This window comes from Diachasma alloeum, unplaced genomic scaffold (genome assembly GCF_001412515.2).
Source record: "Diachasma alloeum isolate Michigan unplaced genomic scaffold, Dall2.0 Dall_scaffold_01024, whole genome shotgun sequence".
Lineage (NCBI taxonomy): Eukaryota > Metazoa > Arthropoda > Insecta > Hymenoptera > Braconidae > Diachasma > Diachasma alloeum.
The window spans coordinates 5,839-31,749 of NW_021681136.1; the positions used below are offsets into that span (position 1 = coordinate 5,839).

Sequence of the window (25,911 nt, forward strand, 5' to 3'; positions counted from 1 at the left end):
AAATATTATTTCGTGAGTGTTTTCCGAAATCTATGAATTAATTTTTGACGATAGAAAATTAATTTTGAAATATTATTTCGTGAGTATTTTTCCGAAAATATACAAATTAATTTTTGCGATTAAAAAAAAAATTAATTTTGAAATATTATTTCGTGAGTGTTTTCCGAAATCTATGAATTAATTTTTGGCGATAGAAAAGTAAATTTTGAAATATTATTCCGTAAGTATTTTTCCGAAAATATACAAATTAACTTTTGCGATTGAAAAAAAAATTAATTTTGAAATATTATTTCGTGAGTGTTTTCCGAAATAATATTTCAAAATTAAATTTTTAGTCGCAAAATTAATTTGTAAATTTCGGACACATTCGCGAAGATAATTTTTCAAATTTAAATTTAATCACAAACTAAATTCGTAAATTTCGGAAACACTCGCAAAAATAATAATTTCAATTTAAATTTCAATTGAACAATTTAATTCATGAATTTCGGTAACATTCGCAAAAATAATAATTTCAATTTACATTTCAATCGAAAAATTTAATTCATGAATTTCGGAAACACTCGCAAAACTAATAATTTAATTTAAATTTCAATTGAAAAATTTAATTCATTAAATTTCGGAAACACTCGCAAAACTAATAATTTCAATTTAAATTTCAATTGAAAAATTTAATTCATGAATTTCGGTAACATTCGCAAAANTCACTCGAAAAATTTATGAATTTTGGAAACACTCGCGAAAATAATAATTTCAATTTTACCTTCCTTTATTATGTTTTCCCTTTTCTCCTTTATTGTTATTCCTTTTGCTTCCTTATTGTTATTCCTTTTGCTTCCTTATTGTTATTCCTTTTGCTCCTTTATTGTTATTCCTTTGTTTCTATTATCCTTTGGGTTACTCGGAGGTATTCCTTTCCTGAGTGGAATCACGATACGACTGACTGACCGATTGACTGACCGTTTGGGCCATGCCCTTTTTACGTTCAATATTAATTCGTGTATGTAAATGCATACACGAATTTTTAATTGTATGAGGGTGGGGAATAAGATATGGATGAGTGCCGAGTGCACTCTGTAGAGAGAGGAGGTAGGTAGTTTGCGGAGACACGCGTCTTATTAAGGGAGGGGGACAATTGGTTTAGCCAGCGTGGTCGCGTTCGTCGGTAAGAGGGGCGCGGAGAAGAGGGAATAGGGGAACAAGCGCGCGTGAATTGTTTCGTGGCGAGAGGAGCGCGGGGAGGAGGGAAAAATAAGATGCGTATTTAGGTGTGAAGAGCGAGGTGAGGGGAGGGGGGTATTGGACAATGGTGGGACTGTTACGAGGTGGACTGCCTCGCAACAGCAACCCGAAACCAGGGCGATAAGGCCCTCGGCAANGTCGGTAAGAGGGGCGCGGAGAAGAGGGAATAGGGGAACAAGCGCGCGTGAACCGTTTCGTGGCGAGAGGAGCGCGGGGAGGCGGGAAAAATAAGATGCGTAGTTAGGTGTAAAGAGCTAGGTGAGGGAAGGGAGGTATTGGACAATGGTGGGACTGTTACGAGGTGGACTGCCTCGCAATAGCAACCCGAAACCAGGGCGATAAGGCCCTCGGCAAGGCGGGTTCATACCACCCGTGTGGTATGAATCACATCTCAAATTAATTTTTCCATCGTCTTACCGGATGTAAGACGATCGGTTTATGTACCATTGGAATCGTATGATTCCATTGGTATTTAAATATGATATTTTTCTTATTCCGAAATTATTATTATTTCCAAAAGTTGGAATTAATAATAATTTTTGTACATCGTTATGACGTAACACCCCCATGATTAAACGATTGTTAAGGATTCAAGACTCTTAACGATCGTTGCTGAAAATAATCCGAACTAATTACATTGTTCTTATCTAATTTTATGTATGTATTTTGTGTTGTTTTTTTTATGAAATTGTTATCAAAGAAAATTTTAGATTGTTGGATTCCTGATTAATTTATCATCTAATTTTGTAGATCAACGGTTGTTTTTGATAATAATATTTTGGAGAAATAGGAATGTTGATGTACATAGAATTGAGTACGGGTGGGTATTGAAGCCCACATCTTCTCATTTTTCAATTGAGTTGCTCTACCATTGAGCTACCGAAAAAAAAAATCGGGTGGCTATTGAAGTCCACATTTTCTCATTTCTGAACAAGGGCTTTTCCTGTAAGCTACCGAAATATCTCTATACAACAACATTTTCATTTCTTATTTTTCATTGTTGCAAAAAAAAATTATTAGTATTGTTAATGAAAGCAATGTTCGAGTCTGAATTACGTCCAATGTGGTTTTCATTGATTCGGAATAAGAACAACATTCATTTAATCAAGAGATCTTTTCTTTCTTTATTGTTAAATAAAATACCTATTTCTATTAACTAATTCAATTATAAAGTCTTTCTACGCCTTATTTTAACAAATAATATGTATTGGCAATATTTGGCTGAAGTCTTTTTACGTTTTTATAATAATTATATATACATTCGATGTGGATTGCATAGTACCATTTCTAACAACAATATATATATTTTTATGATTTTCTTTAGATTAACAATATTTATTGGCAATGTTTGGCTGAAGTCTTTATGTGCTTTATAATACTTCTGCAACAAATTTTTGTTCCATACGGAATAATATTTATTGGCAATGTTCAGGTTGAAGTCTTTATGTGTTTTATAATATTTCTGTAACAAATTTTCATTCCATATGGAATAATAATTATTAGCAATATTCAGGTTGAAATTGTTATCATTATTTGATAACACCTTTCAACGATGAACCCTCGATTTCGCTAACAAAGATATATATACTTTATTAAATTCTCAATAAAAAAAAATCAACAATGAGGAAAAATATCACTTATCTTAAGTCAATATTCCATAATTTCAAGGATCCGTGAATCCTCTTATAATAGGAATGAGATTCTATTGATTTTGGAATTCACGAATCCTTTTAATTAACACAGATATTAGGAATGATTTTCGATTATTCACTACCATTCTATTGTTGCATCGCTTAATTCGGTATCAGGAGTTAGCAAACGATATCTATCTTGCAGTCTGTCAAGGAGTTCTTTAGCGGTATTGAGATAAGCTTCCTCCAAAGATTCCCCAACCCCAGCGGTTCGATAATGTAAGATGGAAACATAAAATCCATACCTTCCCTCAGCCTTATAGACTAATTCAAATTCGGGTTCTCCTATCCCTTGATTTTCGCAGATTGAAAACAAATTTCGAATTATTGGATCATCAAAAATTTTAGTTTCTTCGGAAATAGTTACTAGTCGTCCCATTAGTTTAAGTAACAAAGTTTTAGCTGCCCTTGTTTTGGCTTCAAACCCAAGCAATCCTATTCCCGCTCCGAATGCCAACGATTTCTCTCCCCTCAAAAGTATCATATTAAAATGATATAAACTTCCTTTTGGGCCTGTCAATTTAGTTGGAACATAATGGAGATGGACATTCCAAAATTTTGCAAATGTTTTAAGCAGGGTGATAGGGGGTTGCTTAGTCAATAATTTTAAAAGCCTTAAATCAGTCAGAAGACTCTGCAGTTCCTCTCTTCCAGACATCTGTGGGGATTTATTGAACTTTAGGATGTTTTTTTTTTTTTATTCATCATTTTAAATTTTTTATTTTTGAATTATATTTTATATATATATTAATTTAGATGTTTTCGAGTATTAATTGTCATTTATTGAGAGTTGATAATCTCGATCATCCCGTTTTGATATAATTTAACAGGATTATTATTGACAGATTTTATGCATTTCTGACAATTTTGTGCATTTTGAACTTGCACCACTCGTACCCCACAGATACTACATTTCAATTGTATAATTTCTAAGCTTAAGACATGGAAGAGAGGAGGACTTCTGTTAGCATGTTTGCTACAGCGAGTCTCTTCATTAACATAATGAAAGAGCCCAACAGTCGGTTGATAGCATCTAATTCTGACTTTTGATTCATCAGAATTCATAAAATTATTGGAGATTTCATTCAGATGCGACTGATTTGGTTCTCCGTGTGATGAGACATTGAATTTCCTTTTTCTCTACATTTTTTTTTTCCTGTAAAAATTGGAATACCAATATTGGGATTTTTTTTTTTTTTATTTTTTTTTAATTTTTTTATTTTTTTTGGTTGTTTCCTTTTTTTTTATTTATTTATATATTTTTTTTTATTTAGCGATAATGACTGACTTTCCTTGTTCGATCAGATCGCGAAAATTAACCCAAATGAATTTACATTCTTCACAACTAAGAGCTCTTCTGCCAACAAGTATCTCTTTATCGCAAAACCAGCATTCGAGAGAAGGAGCTGAATCATAATGTAATTGATGCCAATTATGATGTTCGGAATACATAACTTGAGTGTTCACGTGTATTTTAGTGTCCCAACAGACTTGGCAAATGAAAGCTTTCAAACGAGGATGATAAAAGATCACGCTTTCGTCAGGGATCATAGTCAGACAAGATGCATTGAGAATGCTTTGATAGAATTTTGTATTTCTACCCGGTATTCGAGTGTACGGAATACCGAATGCAATATCTTTTGCTTCGTCTTCTCGCATTTGTTTTAAAGCTTCTTCACTGATTTTCATTATAAATTTCAAATTTTTTTTTTTTTTTTTTTTGAAGATTTGCGGCTAATTGAGGTTATCTATACCGGAAAAGAGAAAGAACGAAACGATTTTACTGATTGTTTCGAGGTCTTGGGATAATTGGATAAAGGTTAGTTTTATCTGCTTGGATAGAAATTTCACTCGTGGAAACGGGTGATTCAAGTGAATTTGATACTATTTGAGAGTTTGTGGATTGCCCTCTCAACGTTCCCATACTAGAGTTTTGTGATATTTGGGGTATCGGCAAATTCGATTGATCAATTATGGAATCAAATCTCCCTCCAATTGATCAACTGTTTTTGCTGGAATATAAGGCTTTTTTAATTGATCATAAAATTCTTGACAAGTTGCAAATCTCAACCCGGATAATGATTCTCGCGCATCACCCTTCAGCTTTATTCGCAATTGTTTAACTAAATTTTCCTCTAAATCAGGTGCAATGAAGTCACGTGCTTCTTCGCATTGTTCAATAAATTGGAGAACAGTCATATTTTTCCCATCATAATCGGAAACAAATCGCAACGCCTCCTTTACGGTACCGTCTGCGTTATTAGGTGGCATGACGACCACTGGTGGCGGATTAGTTTGAATTTTAAAATTGTTTGAATTATTTGGAGGATTTGAACCTCCGCCCGCTGGTGGAGTATTGTTCGAACCCACAGAATTTTTAGTTAGAAAGTTATCAAAAATTTCTGACGAAATTTTGAAAGGAGAAGTTTCTTGACCCTTTCCTTGGTTCAATTGGTCACTTGAATTTATTCCAAATGATTCCTTGAAATCTCCTAAGGAAGCGATTTGTTCCTCTGACTTCTTAGATTGATTAATGTCCTTGGATAAATTCCCAAGTTTAGAAGAAATAATCAAAGGAGTCTTATTCCAAATGGAATCAATAACTGTTTTATAGAGTTCGCCTTCAGATTGAGTGGATTTACTTTGAACAGTTAAATCCTCAAGATTCTCGTCTGAAGAACTTAACGATTTTTCAGGCTCTCTATATCTTTGTATTGGTGAAATGTTAATTGATTTTACAGGATGATGTAAAGATTGAGAAGTCGGGGCTTCAGTTGGACAGGTTAGTAAGCCACTAATTGAAGGAATCTCAAAATTTTCGAGTGAATCTCGCGTGTGCGAAAAGCTGACTGAATCATCGTAAAGTGTGACGTTAGTATTACTCTCAACTATATCATCAGTTTGTATTGCAGTGGAATCCCGTCTCAAAGATAATCGAGATTTTGGTATATATGGGTTTATTGGTATATTCAAATTTTCTTCTGAATTAGTTTCGTTTCCTTCGGATTGTTTATTTTGATCGAGTTGACCTAGTGTATTATTTAAATCAATCTCTGGATGATCCTTTGAATAAAGTCTAGTTACTGGTCTGTCTACAGAAGACATCTGTTATACTTTTAACCAATATTTATTTCTGGATTTCTCAAAAGCACTTTAGATCCCGGACGAGCCCCCACTTTGTTACGTCATGAAATCATGACGTAACAATCATCTTGGGCTCCATCGGGTGAAGCAAGTTCATAGTTGGACTTAACCCCATCACCATTGAGAAAACGTGTCAGGTTTCTCAATGGTGAAATTAATGTTTAAATATAAGTCATCGACGAATTTACGCACATCGTCCAGCGTTTTAAACTGTTTAACCAATAAGGCGTGCTGCATGGACCGGAACAAGTGATAGTCGGATGGGACCAAGTTTGGTGAATGTGCCGCCTGCGGGAGAACTTCCCAATCCCAAGTTTAAGAAGGTCTTCTGAGTCGCGCGAGCAACGTGAAGTCGAGCATTGTCATGCAGCATTATGACCCAACTAGCTGCAAGTTTTCACCACATCGGGTTGCAATTTGCCTTGACTATGACAGATCCTAGCATATGGATTTTCCAGTCACTGAATATAATATATTGTGGCATTCAATGAAGTAAGCAACGGATACGATACTTTTACTTAAGTTCCATTTGATTAAGGTTCATCTCCTTCTTGAATGAGCTTATGAATTGTATTTTCTTGGATCGAAGATTGACAAGGAGGACATGTCTGGGTGGATCTACTAAACAATTTAATTGTATTCCTTTGTAATTTACATGAATGGGGTTGGGCTACAATATTGACGAAGACATTGAAGATTTTACTGAATGATGCAATTTCAGGCAGTCATACGTCCATGTGATGAACACAATGAGCCATTTAAAATGGCCCTCCGTATACAGTGTTCAGAATAGAAAAAAAAATATATAAGAGGAAAAAATGAGAAGTAATTCTAGCTCTAAATCGGTATGCATATGTAGGCACAAATCCATTATGGCAGTAACTCCATGAACAATAACTCTTTTCCACTCTCAGGGGCCTGTTTAATGGGTCTACGTTTACTCTTTTTCGCCGTCTATCGTATTTATGATGGGTAGATAGGTGGAGCATTTCGTAACTAATTTCATGAGTAAATTGTCCGTAACATTGGTTTGGTGCACTATATCTCCACCTATTCAGCAGCACAGGGAGGTGGAGGGCAAGAGTCCAATATCCTTATCCTCATGGTCGTTTAGTGATGTGCCAATCCGTTAACATGAAATCACGATGTAAATAAAAGGGGATGATAGAATTTGTGAATTGATTAGAATTTTTCCCTCCGAATGGGAGCATTGTAATTTGAAAAATCCAAATTCCCAGTTTTTGTCGTAGAATAACGAATTTTGGGTTTGGGAATCAGAATATGAAGTTTTCAGACCATTTCCGTAAACATGTATGTAGGCGTGGATGTAGGTAGTGACCAATGTTTTCACGTTTTTATAGATAACAAATTGATCATACTTTATCCTTTTTTTTCAATGGAATATGGAGTACAATAAGCCCTTTCCCAACCAATACCAACTGTATCTACCTCACCTCATTTTTACCTATTCTTACCTACGCAACAATTTTAAGTACCAATTTTATTTTAATCGGTTGTGCAGTTCTAAAAACTGTCTTTTTTTGTAATTCAGTTCTTTCTGATTATTAAAAAAAACAAGCAGGGTTGCAAGCATATTCCACGAATGCCATATGACCGTTACTTTATACGTTATCAATCGTTTTTCTCAGGCGTTATTAATTTTTTTCTCCACCACTTCCATTGGTAATAAGTTTCCGAATAGATCCGTATAACAATTCCGATTTTTTAAAAATCGCATTTCCTATTGAACTTTCTCATTTTATCTGATAGACATCATCATCTGCATATTCCATTATTAAAAAAATGATTAGGTGTATGACTTAATTTTTACACATTTTTCAGCAAATTTATTTAATAGAAAAAAATAGAGAACAACAAACTTAATCTTGGAAATATTGTCCATCATTTTCTATGACCTTGCACCATTTCTCAGGTGACATTCGAATGCCGTCGCAAAAAAAACTTGCATAAAGTCATCGACGAATTTACGCACATCGTCCAGCGTTTTGAACTGTTTATCCACTAAGGCATGCTGCATTGACCGGAACAAGTGATAGTCGCATGGGGCCAAGTCTGGTGAATATGCCGCGTGCGGGAGAACTTCCCATCTCAAGTTGAAGAGGGTCCAGCATTGTCATGCAGCAGTATGACTTGCCTGGTGAGGTCGAGCATTGTCATGCAGCAGTATGACTTGCCTGCTTTCTTGCCTACTAAATGACCTTTTCCGATCAAGTTCTTCGCTCAGTTTGTTCGTTTATCGGCTGTAGCGTTCCGCAGTCACCGTCTGACCTGTTTCCAGGAGTTCGTAATAAAGCACACCCTTCATGTCCCACCAGATACACAGGAAAATCTTTTTTAAATGGATGTTCTGTTTTGGCATCGATGTACTGGATTGTCCGGGATCTCCCCACGACTTTTTTCGTTTGGAATTCTCGTAAAAAATATACTTTTCATCACCCGTCATAATTCTATACAAGAAGTCCTTTTTTTGTTGCCGGGCAAGCAGCGAAAGGCACGTGTTCATACGTTGACCTGGGTTGTGTTCGGTCAATACATGTTCGACCGACCTTCCAAGTTTTTGGATTTTTCCCATTTGACGCAAACGCTTAGAAATAGCTGCTCGGGTGACTTCTGGCTGAGTTGCAAGCTCTTGTTACGTTTGCATTGAGTCTTCATCCAGTAGAGCTAGCAATTCCGCATCTGTAAACTTTCGAGGCTGTCCAGGACGCGGCTGGTCCATTATACATTTCACAAGATACAACGTCGGCACCAAGAACACTACACATTGATTCCCATACTTCAAAAGCATTTTTTCCTTGTTGAAATTCGTATAAAATGCAGTGCCGAATGTGATGTTTATCAGTTGCCGTCGTAAACTCTGCTATTCTGAAAGATTATGTAATTTACATAGACTTGTCGTTCCGTGTTCTGAAACCTTTTGTTCGATCCTTTCAAAACCAGACATGACCGCGAATATATTTCTATTTTAAATATAATTTTAAACTCGAAGAAAAAATCCGTAAAAATTAAGTCACACACCTAATATTTCGAATCAAATTTATATGCTGAGGGAGCCATTGTCTTCGAGGGACATCGGGATGCCGAGGATCGTCGAGAGACTCCGAGATAGCTTCGGTGCCTTCGTGAGAGCCTCGTCGGCATTCGTGTTCTCCAGAGGGCCTCAGCTCCTGGACAGTTTTGACAAAGGAAGTAACGCAGTGGCCCACCTGATGAATAGGGTATATCTTATAGGGGTTAAAGGGGGAAAAGTAATGAGAAGCGCATTCTGAGCATAAGTGTTTATGCTTCTATGCTAGAAGCATAAGTACATTTCTTTTAAATGGGACCAACAATTTTCGTCTTACAAAAGTTGTTGGACTTGGTGAGACGAATAAAATGGTATTATACATGAAGTATTTTTTCATGTTTTTGGGCTAATCTTCCAAAAAAATGAATAAGTTGTACTAGGATCTATCAAATCGGGCACTAATCGGCTCATTTTGATTTGAAAGTCCGCCTAGGTAAAGAAAGTTGAATGAGTTCAGAATATTTTTGTTAACAAAGGATTATTGTTGTCTTGGTTGTGAAATGATGAGCCTTTTCAGATAACGTAAATTCATCAGTATTATTCAGTACAGAGTGAGTGTGCGATCATGCATTATTCGGGGATTCAAATCACACACACACACACGCGTTGGGACTTTTGTTTCATTGTTCTCAATTTTTTGTAATATTAGCCCAAGAACATGAAAAAATACCTTCATGTGTCATACTCTTGTATTTGTCTCGCCGAGGACAACTCCGTAAGACGATTGTAAGATGAAAGTTGGTGGTGCTATTAAAAAAATGAACTTAGGCTTGTAGCATAGAAACGTAAATAATTATGCTCAAAATATGCTTCTCATTACTTTTCCCCCTTGAAGCCCTACAACTTTGGTCAAAAACATTTTCGCGTTTAACTACTTCTTAGCTAATTATTTAACCGTACAAATCATCTTGGGACACCCTGTATATAAACATGAGGATTCTCCGGAGTGTCCAGCCTGCACAGGAGTGAACGAAGACACCGAGCGCGTGTTTTTAACTTGCCCCCCTTCAGCATGATTCACAATACTTGGGAGTTAGCGATTGGGGGAGAGGTCTGGCCTGAGATTATGGCAGAAGCTATGCTCTCATCGAAGGCAGCTTGGAATGCAACGAGCAACTTCGCGGCAGTAGTCATAAAGCAGCTCAGAAATGAGGGCCGCAGACGTGAAGCTGCAAAATAGACGATGAATCTATTGGAACCCCTTGCCCACATCCAACACCTTAGTGAGATAGGGGGACGTACATTAGATAGAAACTAAGTGGAAGAGCAAAAAGGTAAAACCTCCCTCGCGAAGTAATCCTTAACGGTGGTGCCGCGAGGGAATCAAAGGTCAGAAGAATTTCGAGGTGAGGTTTTTAGTCGGGTTAGATCCGAGACAGGGTGTGACGAAAGTCCACTATCGTGCGTAGGCATTGTTTCCAAAATACTCGAAAAAAAATTAACTTCCTCCCGTTGGGTCGGGGAGTTGAACCAAAAACATACGCACATACTGTAACGTGTTATTCTTGTTCAACCGTTCAACGGTGAATTTTCCACGTCCAGACGTGAAGTCACTTTTACTAGTGAAGCGAGAGTCGATTTGTTATTTCTTGTTCTTACTTTGGTCTTTTGATATATTTGTTTACTTATTTTGTATCGAGCCAATGTCTACGGTTCTACGGTTGACATCGAGGGATATGGCGTCTTGAGGCTGTGGTGTTGGAGGTGAGGATCAACTTTGGGAAGATTTCATGGTTACACGAGTTGAGTCACCAGCATTTAAAGGGCTGACTAGTTCCCGTGGTGGAGGGAGCTTCGGTGGAAAACCGAGTAGCGACGCTAGTGGATGGAGCTAGAGTTGGTGAACATGGCGACCGTCTAGGGACCTTGGTGCTATACGGGGTTTTCCGTAGGGAAATCTGGAAATGGATTCAGATGGCGGAGATGAGGACTCATGCCATTGTATTAATAACGAGCACGAGCGAAGGTTGTCAGGATGGTTGGGTCTGATAGCCAATGGGATAACGTATTGCAGTCGTCATGGACCAATGAGGTGTTCCGACATTGAGATTGGAGGGAGCACCTGAGTTAGCATCGTACATGCCGGGACTTCTCGTTTGGACGTACTAGAGACCTGTCGCTTACGTTTAAGCTCGTTGGGAAAAATTGTGTTGCGTATCGGCACGAGTTATTTGGCGGTATTTGGCGATATTTGGAGATATTTGGCTGTCGAGGATTCATTTCATCCCAGCTCCTGAGTTTTCGGCCCTTGAGAAGAATCGCGGTGAGCGGAGCAGAATTTCCGGACAATTATCTTGTTGTAAAATATAAGTGGCAAGAGTTTGCATTTCTTTTGTCGTTTGCATTTGTCGACGTTTAGCGTCGGGCAATTTGATGCCATTTTGATGTCAAGTCATTTATCCGAATGAATTCTTGTTGCTTGTTCGGCCGAGTACAATCTCTCGTGTCTGATATTTATCTTGGTTCTTGAATTTTCCTCTGAAATAATTTGATGATTTGATCTTTGAAATATTTATTTTATTGAGCAAATTCAGCGGTACTTTTAGTCTAGTTTACGACTCTCGTTTCACTTAGCTAGTTGTCGATAGTCGGATGTGGATCTTTCGACATCTAGCTGCAATTTTGATATATCGAAGTTAGTCTGATATTTTCCGATGTCTGAGGTATTTAATTAATTATTTCATTTTTGATTGGACATCGTAGTTATTTCTTTTGGGAACAGAATTGGGGTTGTAGCGTCAGTTTCGACGCTCAAGTTATCGCTGTCGTGTGACCTTGTGTGGGGTCGCCGGCATTCTCATTATTATTGTCTCTCGAGACGATCCCAGTTCTCGTCGACCGAAATTCTAATTTCTTATCCATTCCGCCTATTACCGAGGCATTCATTTCTCGGAATAATATTATTTTTCTCGCTGTAATTATTGACTTATTCAGAACTGTACTAGTTATTTTACTTTTTGACATTTATATCTTGACTTCAATTCATCTTGATTTATTCTGACTTTTTTTTTAACTTGATTAGTATTTTAATTTTCGACAGATTACGATTAGGGAGAATTGTGATGTATCGAGTCTTTAGCTTTGTGATTGGTAATTCATTATGATATACAGGGTGTGTCAAAACTGCTATCTTTCCTGAAAGGGTATTGAAGCGGGAGCTTTTGAAGCATAAAGTTCCTCTTCAGTTTTTGGATCGGACCATTTTTTAATTGTATCTGCTTTTTTTTTATTTGTCTGTGACTACTTTTCCCACGGTAGAAACTTCATTTTTCAAAAGTGTTCTTTTTTTTTCACTTTTTGGGATAGTTTATTGCCCCATATCCACTATACCTCCTTTTCACCCTCTTGTGCCTTGAATTATTTTTCAAAAATACTATTCAAACTCAATTATTGATTTCTGTTGATTTTTTTTTCTCTATAGAGTAAAAACCGGAATGGGAATTTGATTTTTTCAATTCTGTTTATTTTTGTTTGTTACCCAGCTATCTATCTGCCAACATGGAAAGGCTTCATTATCACCCTCTGGAACCCTAAAATATTTCCAAAATCCAGAAAGGAAATGATAAAATGATTTTTTTTAAATTTTTTTATTTTCATATGGTTTTTTTTTGTGGTTGTGGTTGTGGGCTGGTATCAGCCCATCAACCTATCGATACGCAAACACTTCCTCACCGCCCCCTCGCCCCCAAAATCATTTTCAAAATCCTTAAAGGAAATTGCAAAATGAAATATTATTTGTTTTCGTCATTTTTTGGGGTTTTTTTGGTGTGATTGATTAGATCTATTATCATGCCATCAAACTATGGAGAAAAAAATCGCTTGTTCATCGCCCCCTCCCACCCAAAATAATTTGGAAAATCCTAAAAGGAAATTGCAAAATGAAATATTACTTTTTCTTCATTTTTGTTTTTTTTATGTGGTTTATTAGGTATGTTATCAGCCCATCAACCTATCGACACGAAAACTCTTTCTCACTGCCTCCACGCACCTCACATCATTTCCAAAATCCTAAAAAGGCATTGAACTTTTCAGATAAATGCTAAACTGACGTGATTTAAAAAAAGACAATTCAAATATTCCTCAACTGATATGTTATTGTGGCATTGATCATCATTTCGTCGTGTTCAAGACGTCGAATTAATTATAATCAATTTTTGAATGAAGTGAAGTCCGAGAATTGCTACGCAACGCTCATTGCACGACCAGTCCCGTGGTAGAAATTTGACGCGCGACGTTGCCGGCTCTCGTTTCGTTCTCAGCTGGCGTGGTGCGCTTCAGATTGAGAGAAAACATGGATCCGGCAACGCCGCTGTCAGAATTACACGGGCTGCGGAGATCCCGCCGTGCGACCAACTACGTTCGGTGGAGTGGTACGACCACTCAAGGGTTAAACATGGATGTGGTGCTCCATCGTCCAGTGTTTCCAAAAACATCTGCGTGATGAATGCGTTTTTTGACTCTGAGAAAAAATAAAGATGAGAACATTTTTCCGGTCGTATGACGTGTGTTCGTGGGTGTGTACAAAATAGATACTCTCATTGACACAATTCGGAAGTTGAGAAAGAAATACTCGATCAATCGCTATTCTGTCTCACACGTTCACTTTCCAGTATGTCTGAACATTGTTTGCCATCATCAAGTAAGGATTTTCCACAGTATAATTATGCAAATTATGGTGACTGGAAATGCCTGCTCTCATGTACTTGTCTATCCACGTGATTTTGGCGAAGGAATTGTCATGCTAGTCATACAAGGACAGAAATTCTGGACAGTAGGGTGAGATGCTGTTCTGCATCTGCTGGCTCGAGTCGATCTGGGCTTTTGTGGAGTGGTAGGGGTGGAAATGATTCTCCAACAGAATGCTCACAACTATCGACTGCAGTTGAAAAATTGCTTTCTTGAGCCTCCAACAGCTCGTCGTCGGGTCTTACTCAACGCACCCCAAGATCTCTTCCTCAACGTCAATATGACGTTGAGTTCCCCCTCTGTGACCTCGGGACACCATGGCGTTTTCTCGCATGCCAGCATCGACGGTGTCGTCCATTGGGGTATCTCACACCATAACTTTTGTTGCCCCTGCTCCATTACATTCGCATTTATCATAGATGAGATGCATATGGACGTATTCGTTCACTGCGTAATTCTCTATTCTGTATTTCACATCCAATTCCGGCCAAAAATCAAGATGGCTCTTCCTTGTTCAAATACAATATTTACCTTTTATTCCCTTTGTTTATCATTAGAAGAGCCTTTGAGAACCATCACAAACTTTCAATGTTGACATACGAAAGAAAAAAAAGACGAAGTAAATTGAAATGACTAATATTTTGATATCTTCATTCTTTCTATTTACGTTGTCTCTTGTTCTCTTGTTATGTAAACACTGGGAGTTCTTGGAAGTTCTCAGTGGTTTCTCTAGCGATAAATACAGAAAATAAGAGGTGAATATTGTGTTTCGGGGAGTTAGTCGTGTTTGATTCTTCGCCGGAGTTAGACGTGAAGTTAAAAATGGAAAATTACACAGTGAATGAATACGTCGACATTCATCTTATGTATGGCGCGTACGAGTGTAATGGAGCACAGCGTGTGCAGGTGGAAGTTCTAAGACGGATTCATGCTTGCGTGGCTACTGGAGGAGGCCATTTTGAGCAACTGCCAGCATGAATAAAATTGCAATCGGCCCTTTTCAGGGCCACCAAAAATCAAACGTGGCAAGAAGCCCCAGTCTTGCTGTGGAAAATTTGGAGATAAAGAAAAATATTCCGTTCTGTAATTTCGTTTCTGAATTTTGACAATAATCTGTGATGCGAGGGGGTGATGAGGAAGCGTTTCAATGTCGATTCGTTAGTGAATAGATAACAGACACACTGAACTACATGAAGAAACAATTTCTTTTTCCAATGCTTTTTTAGGATTTTGGAGATAATTTGGCATGCGCGAGGGCGGTGAAAAAGGGTTTTCATGTCGATAGGTTGATGAGCTGGTAACCGATCTAAACAACCACATCAAAAAAACCCAAAAAAAAATGAAAAAAAAAATTTATTTTGCAATTTACTTGTAGGATATTGAAAATGATTTTGGGTGCAAGGAGGCGGTGAAGAATTGTTTTTTTTTCTCCATAGTTTGATGGAGTGAGAACAAATCTAACCAACGACATGAAAAAAACCGAAAAAATGACGAAAAAAAATAATATTCCATTTTGTAATTTCTTTTTAGGATTTCGAAAATGATTTTGGATGCAAGGGGGTGGTGAGGCAGCATTTTCGTGTTGATAGATTGATGGGCTGATAACAGATCTAATCAACCACATGGCAAAAAAAAATTACGAAAAAAAAATTTATTTTATAATTTCCTTTCTGGATTTTGGAAATATTTTAGGGTGCGAGGGGGCGGTAACGAAGCCTTTCCATGTTGGCGGATGGATAGCTGGGTAACAAACAAAAATAAACAGCATTAAAAAAATCAAATTCTCCTTCCGGTTTTGTTTAAGCAAGAAAAAAAAATCAAGAGAAATCAATAATTGAGTTTGAATACTATTTTTGAAAAATAATTTGAGGCACAAGATGATGAAAAGGAGGTATAGTGGATATAGGGCAATAAACTACGCCATAAAGTGAAAAAAAAATATAGAACACTTTTGAAAAAAGAAGTTTCTGCCGTGGGAAAAGTAGTCATAGATAAATAAAAAAAAGAGGCAGACAATCAAAAAATGGTCCGATCCAAAAACTGAAGTGGAACGTTATGCTTCAAAAAGCCCCCGCTTCAATACCCTTTCAGGAAAGATAGTAGTTTTGACACACCCTGTATAATTTCGAGATTTGAGAGAAATATATGAGGGATAAGAAAGGAGGTTTCACTTGAATAAAAGCTATTTATTCCCCCTGATTTCGGATTTTTGTGATTCATATAACATAGGTTAAACGTACCCAGTTTTTTCAGGATTTGTTAAAGGACGACATTTTGTGGAACCCGGCTGCCACCGCGGTTGTTCTGAGCTGTTGGCTGTTGTCTTGTCATTCGGAATCTTGTTTTCTTTTTGGTTTCGTTTTTTTGAATTTGTGCACATTTCACACGTGATGGCGCCCAACAATTTGTTTCGCTGTTTTAGTCGCCGAGGGCTGAGTATTTTCGTATCGTCCGCAGAGGTGCGAAATACGTCACAATACATACACATATATATACATACACGTGCACAAGGAGACATATATATACATGCTCGACAGGAGACTACACCAATCCAACCGAAGCGGGTGTCGGAACCGCAGAAGGATGCAGGCAAACACCAGCAAATCGGGCCGGATAAATATGAGGTTCACGACAGTGAGGGCTGGCAGAAGTGAAGGCGTCGAAGGAAGAAATCTGAGCAAGCTCCTGAGTCGCTTCGGCAAAACCCAAACCGGAAGCGAACCCAGAGGAAACCAGCGGTCAGGCCGAAAGCACTGATCATTCGCCCTAAGGAGCAGAAGATGTACTCCGAAATCCTACGGCGAGTGAAGAAGGATAGCGCTTGTGGTGAGGCTAGCGATTGCGTCGAGAAGATCAGACGCACGGCCGCAGCGGACATGCTGATTATCCTCAACAAGAAGGAGACCGATGGAGCTTCCCAGCTAAGATCAGCCATTGCTGACCTGCTCGGCCAAGAGGCCGACGTGCTAAGCAAAGAGCCCCGAGAAGATATCGAAATCAAGGACATTGATGAGGAGACATCCAAAGAGGACGTCCTTGAGGCCCTACAGAGAGCTGTAGGTGAGGAACACCAAATGGGTCCTGAGACCATCCAATCTATGCGCAAAGCATACGGTGGAACTCAAACTGGCTGTTTGACCCTCACGTCAGCTGCGGTGAAGAAGATCCTGGGAGAAGACGACCACGGGAAGATTAAGATCGGCTGGGTAAAGTGCCGCATACGTAGAGTACAGAGGCCGGTGAAGTGTTTCAAGTGCTGGCACTATGGACATCTCGCCAGCAAGTGTAGGAGCGCAGTGGATCGGTCGAAGCTCTGCGCAAGATGTGCAGGAGATGGCCACAATGCCAAGGAGTGTCCGAAGGATCCTCGGTGCGCCCTATGCGCTGAAGATGGGAAAACGGAGAATTGTGCCCATGTCGCTGGCACTAGCAGATGCCCGGATTACAGAGAGGCACTCCAGAAGCTTACTAACAAAAGGCGATAAAAAACAGATCAGCTGCAAGGTGTTACAGCTCAACCTCAATCACTGCGAGGACGCACACGATCTGCTTATGCAGACGGCGCGGGAGCTGAAGGCTGACCTTGTCATGATTTCTGAGCCATAGAGAGATCTTGGCACTCAATCCTGGGTCACAGACGCCAGCAGAAAGGCTGCGATCTGGGCTTGCGGAAACCGACCTTTCTGAAACATCAGCAGTATCACGCAGAGTGGTTTTGCTATGGTGAATTTTGATGGAATCCATTACTACAGCTGCTATGCTCCACCCAGTCTCCGCATTGATGAGTTCACAGACTTCCTAGATAGGCTGACTGTGGATTAGGGGTGGTCAAAATGACACTGAGTATCCGATTCCCTTGCTCATCCAAATTTCAAATATGTTCTCTGAGAAAATGATTCTCGCGAGAGGCAGAGCTGATCGGAGCATTTTTAGTACTGCCTCAACAGGATCAAAGTTGCCTCAAAACAACATTTTTCCGGTTTTCAACTTACTCCGATTAAGTTGCTCATTCAACGTCAAAAAGTAAAAAACAGAACAAGAATTTTTGCATCAGCGGGGCTCTGTGCGATGATATTAACCACTGCCTTGTTGCAATCGAAGTTCCATTTTCGATTTTTCAAGTAATATCAATTTATCCATTTTTTCCCTGTTCTTTTCAGTTGCTCAAGGGGGATTTGCAACTTTTTTAAGACTTGAAAACGTAGAAAAAGGCTGGAGCGTATGCTACTATTTTGACTACTGCCTCAGCTAGTCTTACCTCATTTTCGTTTTTTTTTCGTTCCTAATCGGGAAATTACTACTGCGTGTAGATTCCCTGCTAATAATTCAAGGGCTTGTGCTTTCGGTAAGGCTCTGCGATGGTTAAATGTCCCTCCCCGGAGTTCTTCATCGATAAATTCATCCATACGGTACCGACGGCAGTGGCTGTGTGGTTAGAATGTGGCAGTTGGCATTCGGAGAACCCGGATTCGATTCCCGGCTCGGGCGCCAAGAATTTAGAGCACTCTAACCCGCATAGTTTCATTATCGAGGGGTGAGGAGGGAGTAGGAAGGCGGTCGTGAAAACCCGAAAGGGTATACGAAGAGAGAAACAAATTCATCCATACGATCAGCTGTGTTTAACCTTGGAAATTCATGTGAGTTAATGAGTGCCGTGAGGGAAAACACAATGCATTACATCTACACGCGAAGCGAGGGGGGTGGGGAAGCGCCAAGGAATGAAATGTTTTGGCTAGCGGAACCGCGAGACGTTGTTGGCAGTCAAGGACATGTGATGTTCTTTGTTTCCCCATTAGGCGCGCGTGGTTATGGGGGAGTGTAATTGACTCTTCAGTAGCCGACTGGACGTGAGCGGCGTGACTTCGTCTGATTTGAGCAGCGGAGAGATTTATTCATAGATTAATTACATCATTGTCGCATCAACTGTGGAGAAGGAAACGACTCAATGTTAACACGATCTGAATATATTGGTCGACTCTTCTAAAAATTATTGAATGAAAGGTAATGAATACTCGCAATTAATATAATTCATTTTACATTGAAATATCCACCCATTCTTACCATTTCCAAGATCTTTGAATGAAAATTTCATGAATATATGATTGTATTTTCCAGCGAAATTGGAGTCGATACGACTCTGAGATAATCTAATAATCGAATTGGGTGTAAAGAAGAATCGAGATTATTTTTTGAAGCCAAATAGAAGGTAAGATATTGTTTGATGATATATAATTCATTACTTTTTCATTATAATTCATTATAATTTTTATATATAATTCATTACATTACACCTTCACTCAGATCAAAAAGACCATTTTGAAGCATTCTTTAAATCTTTCATGTTAATATTTTCGACATGTTAACGCTCAGTTCTTAGTGGAATCCACTAATTTTTTGCAAGACTGATACCCGCAGTCAGGTAATTCGCTAGCTGGAGAATTGAGTTCTGCGGTTAGTGATAATTGGGCCCTCTGAAATTTTTAAACCTAAAGTTTCAAATCAGATTGATGCCATCAATGTCGTATTGTTTCATCAGCAAGATCTTAANGATCAAAAAGACCATTTTGAAGCATTCTTTAAATCTTTCATGTTAATATTTTCGACATGTTAACGCTCAGTTCTTAGTGGAATCCACTAATTTTTTGCAAGACTGATACCCGCAGTCAGGTAATTCGCTAGCTGGAGAATTGAGTTCTGCGGTTAGTGATAATTGGGCCCTCTGAAATTTTTAAACCTAAAGTTTCAAATCAGATTGATGCCATCAATGTCGTATTGTTTCATCAGCAAGATCTTAATGTCTTGATACATTATTTCGCCCCTCAATAATTCGTTCGCGATTCATTGAGAAATTCAACGTGATAAAAATGTTACATTTACATTGTTTATTATATTTCCTTTCGTTTCATGCACTTGTTTCAGGTAAACTATGCAAAATGGTGGAAACCCGATCTAGCCTGGCGATTCCTCTAATTGGTGAACCCTTGGATTCATTTGCAGGTGAATTTCTACCAACCACACAAGACGTTCTTAGAGTCTACTTCTTTTATCATCGAGTCAAAGGCTGGACTCAAAAAGATGCAGTGAAGGAAGTCAGTGAGAAAATCCATGTCTTATGGTCTAAAATTGATCTACCAATCATTGAGATGAAGAATGTCGTCCGTAAGTTACAAATGGAAGTACAAAACTATCGAGCTATTGTGCGTAATATCAAGAGGTCAAATCAGGCTCAGCGTACGAGAGAAACAAATTTTGTACAAACCATTCCAAAGTTGTTCGACATTAGCTGCAAGGATGCATTAAATACACTCGATGACGAGAATGTTAACGAATTCCTCATCGATCAGCAAACGAAGAGACAATTTAAAATGAGGAGGTTATTATTAGACAGAGGCGAGAGACAGAAGGGAGATCATGAGTGTGAAAGTACGAAACAAGCTCAGAATGAAGAAGTCGAGCTTCTAACTCATACGATGAGTAATCTGAGCTCAAATACTGGATCTTTCATGAGTAACGAAGTCTTGAGTAGAAATTCTTCATCATACTCGGTAGAGTTCGCGAATGAATTAGCTTGAAAACCTAAGAAACCACCGCGTAAAGAAATTTTAAGTGAGAATGTTATCGCCGCTTTAGATCGAACGAATGTCAGTAACGCATCAGCAACGCACATCGTTGCTGCACAAGTTGTCGATTCAGGGGGGAATCTGGACAATATTTCTTTATCTGTCAGTACTGTGAGAAGAAGACGAATCGCTCATCGTTCTCAAGACAGATCCACGTTCACCGCAGACGGGCCTATGGTACTTCATTTCGATGGGAAACTTTCCTGCGTTATCAGGTTACAATAAAGGAGAGAGAATTGCTATAGTTGTATCTGGTGACAAAACAGATAAGCTTCTGGGGGTCCCAAAGGTTGACAGAGGTACAGGAAGTCTCATTGCTAACGCTGCGTTCTCATTGGTAACAGAGTGGCAATTGCAAGACAAAATTTGTAGCCCTTGGATTTGATACACCTGCTGTGAATACGGGAGTTAATGGAGTGAATGTTTTGCTCCAGCAGAAGATGAACAAGAGATTGTTATGGTTAGCTTGTAGGCATCATATGATGGAAATCGTATGTCGTAATGTGTTCAAAGCTGTGTTTGGCTCAACGGAAGGACCAAACGTTACTCTTTTCAAAAAGTTCAGAGATTTCTGCCCCAATATCGATCGATCCGATTATAAACCATGCCAAGATCAAAAGCTCAACGGAGTTTTGAGAGATCTGAAGGAGGAAACAATCCGATACATCCAGATGAGATTAACCCAAGATAGAGGAACACTTCCTCGAGAAGACTATCGGGAGTTCTTGAAGTTGACTCTGATTTTTCTCGGAGAAGATCCACCACGAGGCGTACACATTCAGAGTCCAGGAGCGTTCCATCATGCAAGATGGATGTCCAAGATCTTGTATGTAATTAAGTTGTATTTATTCCAAGATCAATTCGAGTGCACTGCACCTTACAAGAAAAAGTGCCTTGAATTTGCTCTATTTGCTGCATTAATTTCCGTCAAGGCTTGGGACAGTTGCCCAAATGTGACTGATGCACCAATGGACAATTTGCTTCTCCTCAAGGCGATTAAAAAAAATGAGGTTACATCAGCGATAATATCACAAGCAGCCCTCAGTGCTCTACAACATCATCTCTGGTATCTTGGTCAGGAATTGGTTCCATTGAGTCTTTTCTCCGATCGAGTTGGCATCGAGGTTAAGATGAAGATAGTTTCACGTTTGCAGGAGACTCGCATTGAGAACTACGAGGCTCGTTCATTGAAGTATACAAGAAAGATTGATCTAGCTGACAAAACACTCGATGATTTTATTGGGCCTGCATCACATCATTTTTTTGATATTTTGGGGATATCCACGTCGTTCCTTGAGGCGGATGTATAAGTCTGAAAAAGTCTTCCATCTTATCAAAGTGCAAAGAAAATTGTTCAAGCTTTGAAGCCAGTGAATGACGGCGCGGAGAGAGGCATCGCACTGGCGACAAATTTTATCAATTCCAGGACTACAGATGAAGATCAGTACCAGAGTCTATTGCAAGTTGTGGAGAAACACAGGAAGAAATTCCCAGACGCGAAGAAACAAACAGCTGTCCGTGGGCTGAATAACTGATAACTTGTATATCAATCTCAAACAGGAGAAAATATGTTTGTACTGAAATGACTTAATTGAATCAAAATAAACTAACTCTGTTTGAAATTGTGAATCTGTAATTCTTTCCATTACTAACTGAAGGTAAAATCCATTCTAGTTTTGATAAATTGTGTGAAAACTAACACACAATTGTTCCAACAATTGTGAAGAAATAAGATCTTCGTCAAAAAATACAAAAAATCAATTGATTTAGAAGTTTTTGGCGATAAAATCATCGGAGATTCGTGGATATTCGATAAATGTGGTAAGAAAGTCGTGAATATTCTATTGAATGTATTTTTTTCCTCGTAAAAAACTATTGAGGAGACAATAAATGAGGGAATTTCTTCAAATATCCCTATTCTCTCCCCAAAAAGTAGGTGAACCTATCTGAGGCAGTAGTAATAATGGTCGCATAAGTTCCAGATTTTTTCTACTCTTCCAACTATCTCAAAAATTTGAAATCCTACTTGAGCAAGCAAAAAAACTTTCCAAACATTAGTTGATTGAAAATTCAAAGAATTTGAAAAGTAGAAATTTGACAGCAATGAGGCAGTGGTTAATATCATCGTACAGAGCCCCGCTGATGCAAAAATTCTTGATCTGTTTTTTACTATTTGACGTCGAATGAGCAACTAAATCGGAGTAAGTTGAAAACTGGAAAAATGTTGTTTTGAGGCAACTTTGATCCCATTGAGGCAGTACTAAAAATGCTCCGATCAGCTCCACCTCTCGCGAGAATCATTTTCTCAGAAAACATATTTGAAATTTCGATGAGCAAGGGAATCGGATACTCAGTGTCATTTTGACCACCTCTACTGTGGATGCTAAGCAACACTTTCCCGTGGTGATAGCTGGAGACTCCAATGCCTGGGCAGTTGACTGGGGCAGTGAGGTAACAAACGCTAGAGGACAGGCTTCACTGGAAGCCATGTCATCTTTGGACGTAATCTTACTGAACAGTGGAGAAAAACCAACCTTCATTCGGGGAAAGCCGAGCTCAATTGTGGATCTTACCTTCGTGAGTGGTGCTCTCGCCAAGAAAAACTACTCATGTAACTGATACCTACACTGCGAGTGACCACCGGGCAATACTCTGACCAGAAAGCCAGATCAACCGCAAAGAAGACCAACAGTGTTGGTTGAAGAGTGAGCACCTTTGATTCTGGCTCTTACTCGGCGGCATTAGATAACCGTCCGATTACTGGTACGAATGCAACAGCGAAGGTACGGGACATTATGGCGAAGGTGACTAAAGCCTGCAATGCCACTATGACGAGGAAGCGGACCACGAATCGACACCCCCCGGTGTATTGGTGGAATGACACCATCGCAGTCCTCCGGAGGGAATGCAACGTAGCTAGGAGGTTGTCCCAACGAGGCCGGAAGAAACCAAACTTCGAGGAACTCAAAATGAGGTACAAAAAGGCACGTCGGAAACTGAGCAAGGCGATAAAGCACAGCAAGAAGCATTGCTGGAGTGAACTTCTTGCTGAAGTAGAAGGCGATCCCTGGGGGAGACCTTACAAGGTGGTGATGACACGACTGAAAAGTCGACCTACGCCAACACCATCGTGTCCTGTTCTCCTGAGAAAGATCGTTGAAACGCTGTTCCCTCAACAACCAGATTTTCACCGTCCCGCCCGACAATGGGAGGATGAGATCGTAGCGAAAATCACAAGGGAAGTGTTGATGGAGGCCTAGTGGGTAACACCAAGGCCCCTGGCCCGGATGGTATCCCCAACATTGCATTGAAATCGGCAATCCAAGCGATGCCAGAGCAGTTTCTGGACGTCTATAACGAGTGCTTCAAAGAAGGCATATTTCCTGCCATGTGGAAGCAGCAAAGGCTGGTTTTGCTCCCAAAAGGGAACAAGCCGCCGGACGAACCTTCATCATAACGTCCTCTCTGCATGCTCGACACAGCCGGTAAGATCCTCGAGCGTATAATCCATCAGAGAATAGAAGCAGCTGTTGAGCCATTGCTAGCCGAAAATCAATATGGTTTCCGGAAAGGTCGATCCACATTGGATGCCATCAACCTTGTTGTTGATACCGCCAGGAGAGCGATTTCAGGGAAAAGATGGCTCAATGGCACTGAGGAGTACTGCCTAGTAGTAACACTGGACATCAAGAATGCCTTCAACTCAGCCCGTTGGGACTGCATCATGGAGGCTCTTGCCAAATTGGACGTACCAGGATACTTGCGGAGGATGGTAGACAGCTATTTCACCGGGAGGATCTTCAAGTACGACACGGACTGTGGTCCCAAGCAGTATGAAGTCACGGGAGGGGTACCCCAAGGCTCGGTGCTGGGTTCTTTACTATGGAACATCATGTACGACGGGCTGCTGAAGCTGAAAATGCCGCGGAGGACCGAGCTCGTGGCATTCGCAGATGACGTGGCCGTAGTCATCGTCGGGAAGTACCTGAAGGAGATGAATCGTGTCTTCAGTACAACGTTTGAAACGATCCGCTGTTGGATGGACTCTGTTGGACTGGACCTGGCGGAGCATAAGACGGAAGCCGTATTGATCACCAGTAGGAAGAAGATCGAGACGATCACACTGCAAGTCGGGTCTTGTGAAATCACCTCTCAGCCATTCATTCGATACCTGGGGGTAATGATCGATGGACGACTGAAGTTCAAGCAGCAAGCAGAGTATGTGGGGGCAAAGGCATCTGGCGTTAGATCCACCTTATCACGCCTCATGCCTAACATCGGGGGAACCAAGCAAAGAAGACGGGCACTGTTGTCTTCAGTGATTACTTCGGTGCTCACATATGGTATTCCTATTTGGGGAGAGGTATTCCAGTTGCAGGAAGGGCGATGTAAGATCGCACCAGTCTACCGACTGAGTTCCCTTTGAGTTGCAAGTGCATATCGGACAGTTCTGAGGACGCGGTATGTGTCATCACAGGAATGCTGCCCATAGAAATACTGGCTGAGGAGCGGAAGGTCTTGTACAAACGTAGGAGATCTGAAGCGCTGAGTCCCGAGGAGCTGACGCTGGAATAGAGGCGGAACAGCCTGCGGAAATGGCAGCTGATGTGGGACAACTCCACCAAAGGGAGATGGACCTATCGTCTGATCCCCAAGGTGAATGTCTGGCTAAATCGAAACCACGGAGAGGTGAACTACTACCTAACGCAGATGCTTACGGGGCACGGGTGCTTTAGAGCGTATCTTCATAAATTTAAATATGAAGATTCCTCGAAATGCCCAACCTGCACGGATGTGGATGAAGATGCGGAGCACGTGTTCTTCATATGCCCTCGTTTCAGCGAGACAAGGCGTACCTGGGTGTCTTCACTTGGAAGGGAAGTATTGCCTGAAAATCTGATGGATGCTTTACTATCATCACAGGCAGCCTGGGACGCGACGAGCCATTTTGCGGCTGAAGTTATGAAAGAGCTCAGAAAAGAGGAACGCGAGCGCAGAGCCGCAACTTAGACGGAGAACCTACTGGAACCTCCTACCTACACCCAAGAACTTAGTAGGCTAGGAGGACGTACATTAGGCTGGAAAGAGGAAGAGCCAATAGCTGTGACCTCCCTCGCGAAGTAATACTTAACGGTGGTGCCGCGAGGGAAAGAACGGTCAGGGATGAGCGGGGTCAAGTGGTTTAGTGGGGGCGGGCCCCACACAGGGTGTGGCAGCAGCACGACACTAGTTATCGCAAGTGTTATGCTGTTGCCTCACTATCGTGCGGACAGGAACATTTGCCTCAAGACCTCGGGAAAAAAAAAACATACACGTGCACACACATACATACACACACCAACACCACGCATCCTTTCGGCGAAGAACGCCTTTACTTTCCGAGTTTTCGCAGGCTGGAAGGTCCTCCAACGTGGTGCGTCCCTAGGTGATGGATGGGGTA

At 40.1% G+C, this 25,911-nt stretch overlaps 1 protein-coding gene across 1 annotated transcript; it reads left to right on the forward strand.

The window, feature by feature from the left end:
- The first annotated feature begins 16,631 nt into the window (after positions 1–16,631).
- Positions 16,632–17,336, forward strand: LOC107045607. The gene has a single exon (XM_015267931.1). The coding sequence runs from the start codon at positions 16,632–16,634 to the stop codon at positions 17,334–17,336; it is 705 nt and encodes a 234-aa protein (XP_015123417.1).
- Positions 17,337–25,911: the final 8,575 nt, after the last annotated feature.

Excerpts from the sequence above, each read along its gene's own strand:
- LOC107045607 (XM_015267931.1), top strand. The coding sequence starts at position 16,632 with ATGTACTCCGAAATCCTACGGCGAGTGAAGAAGGATAGCGCTTGTGGT.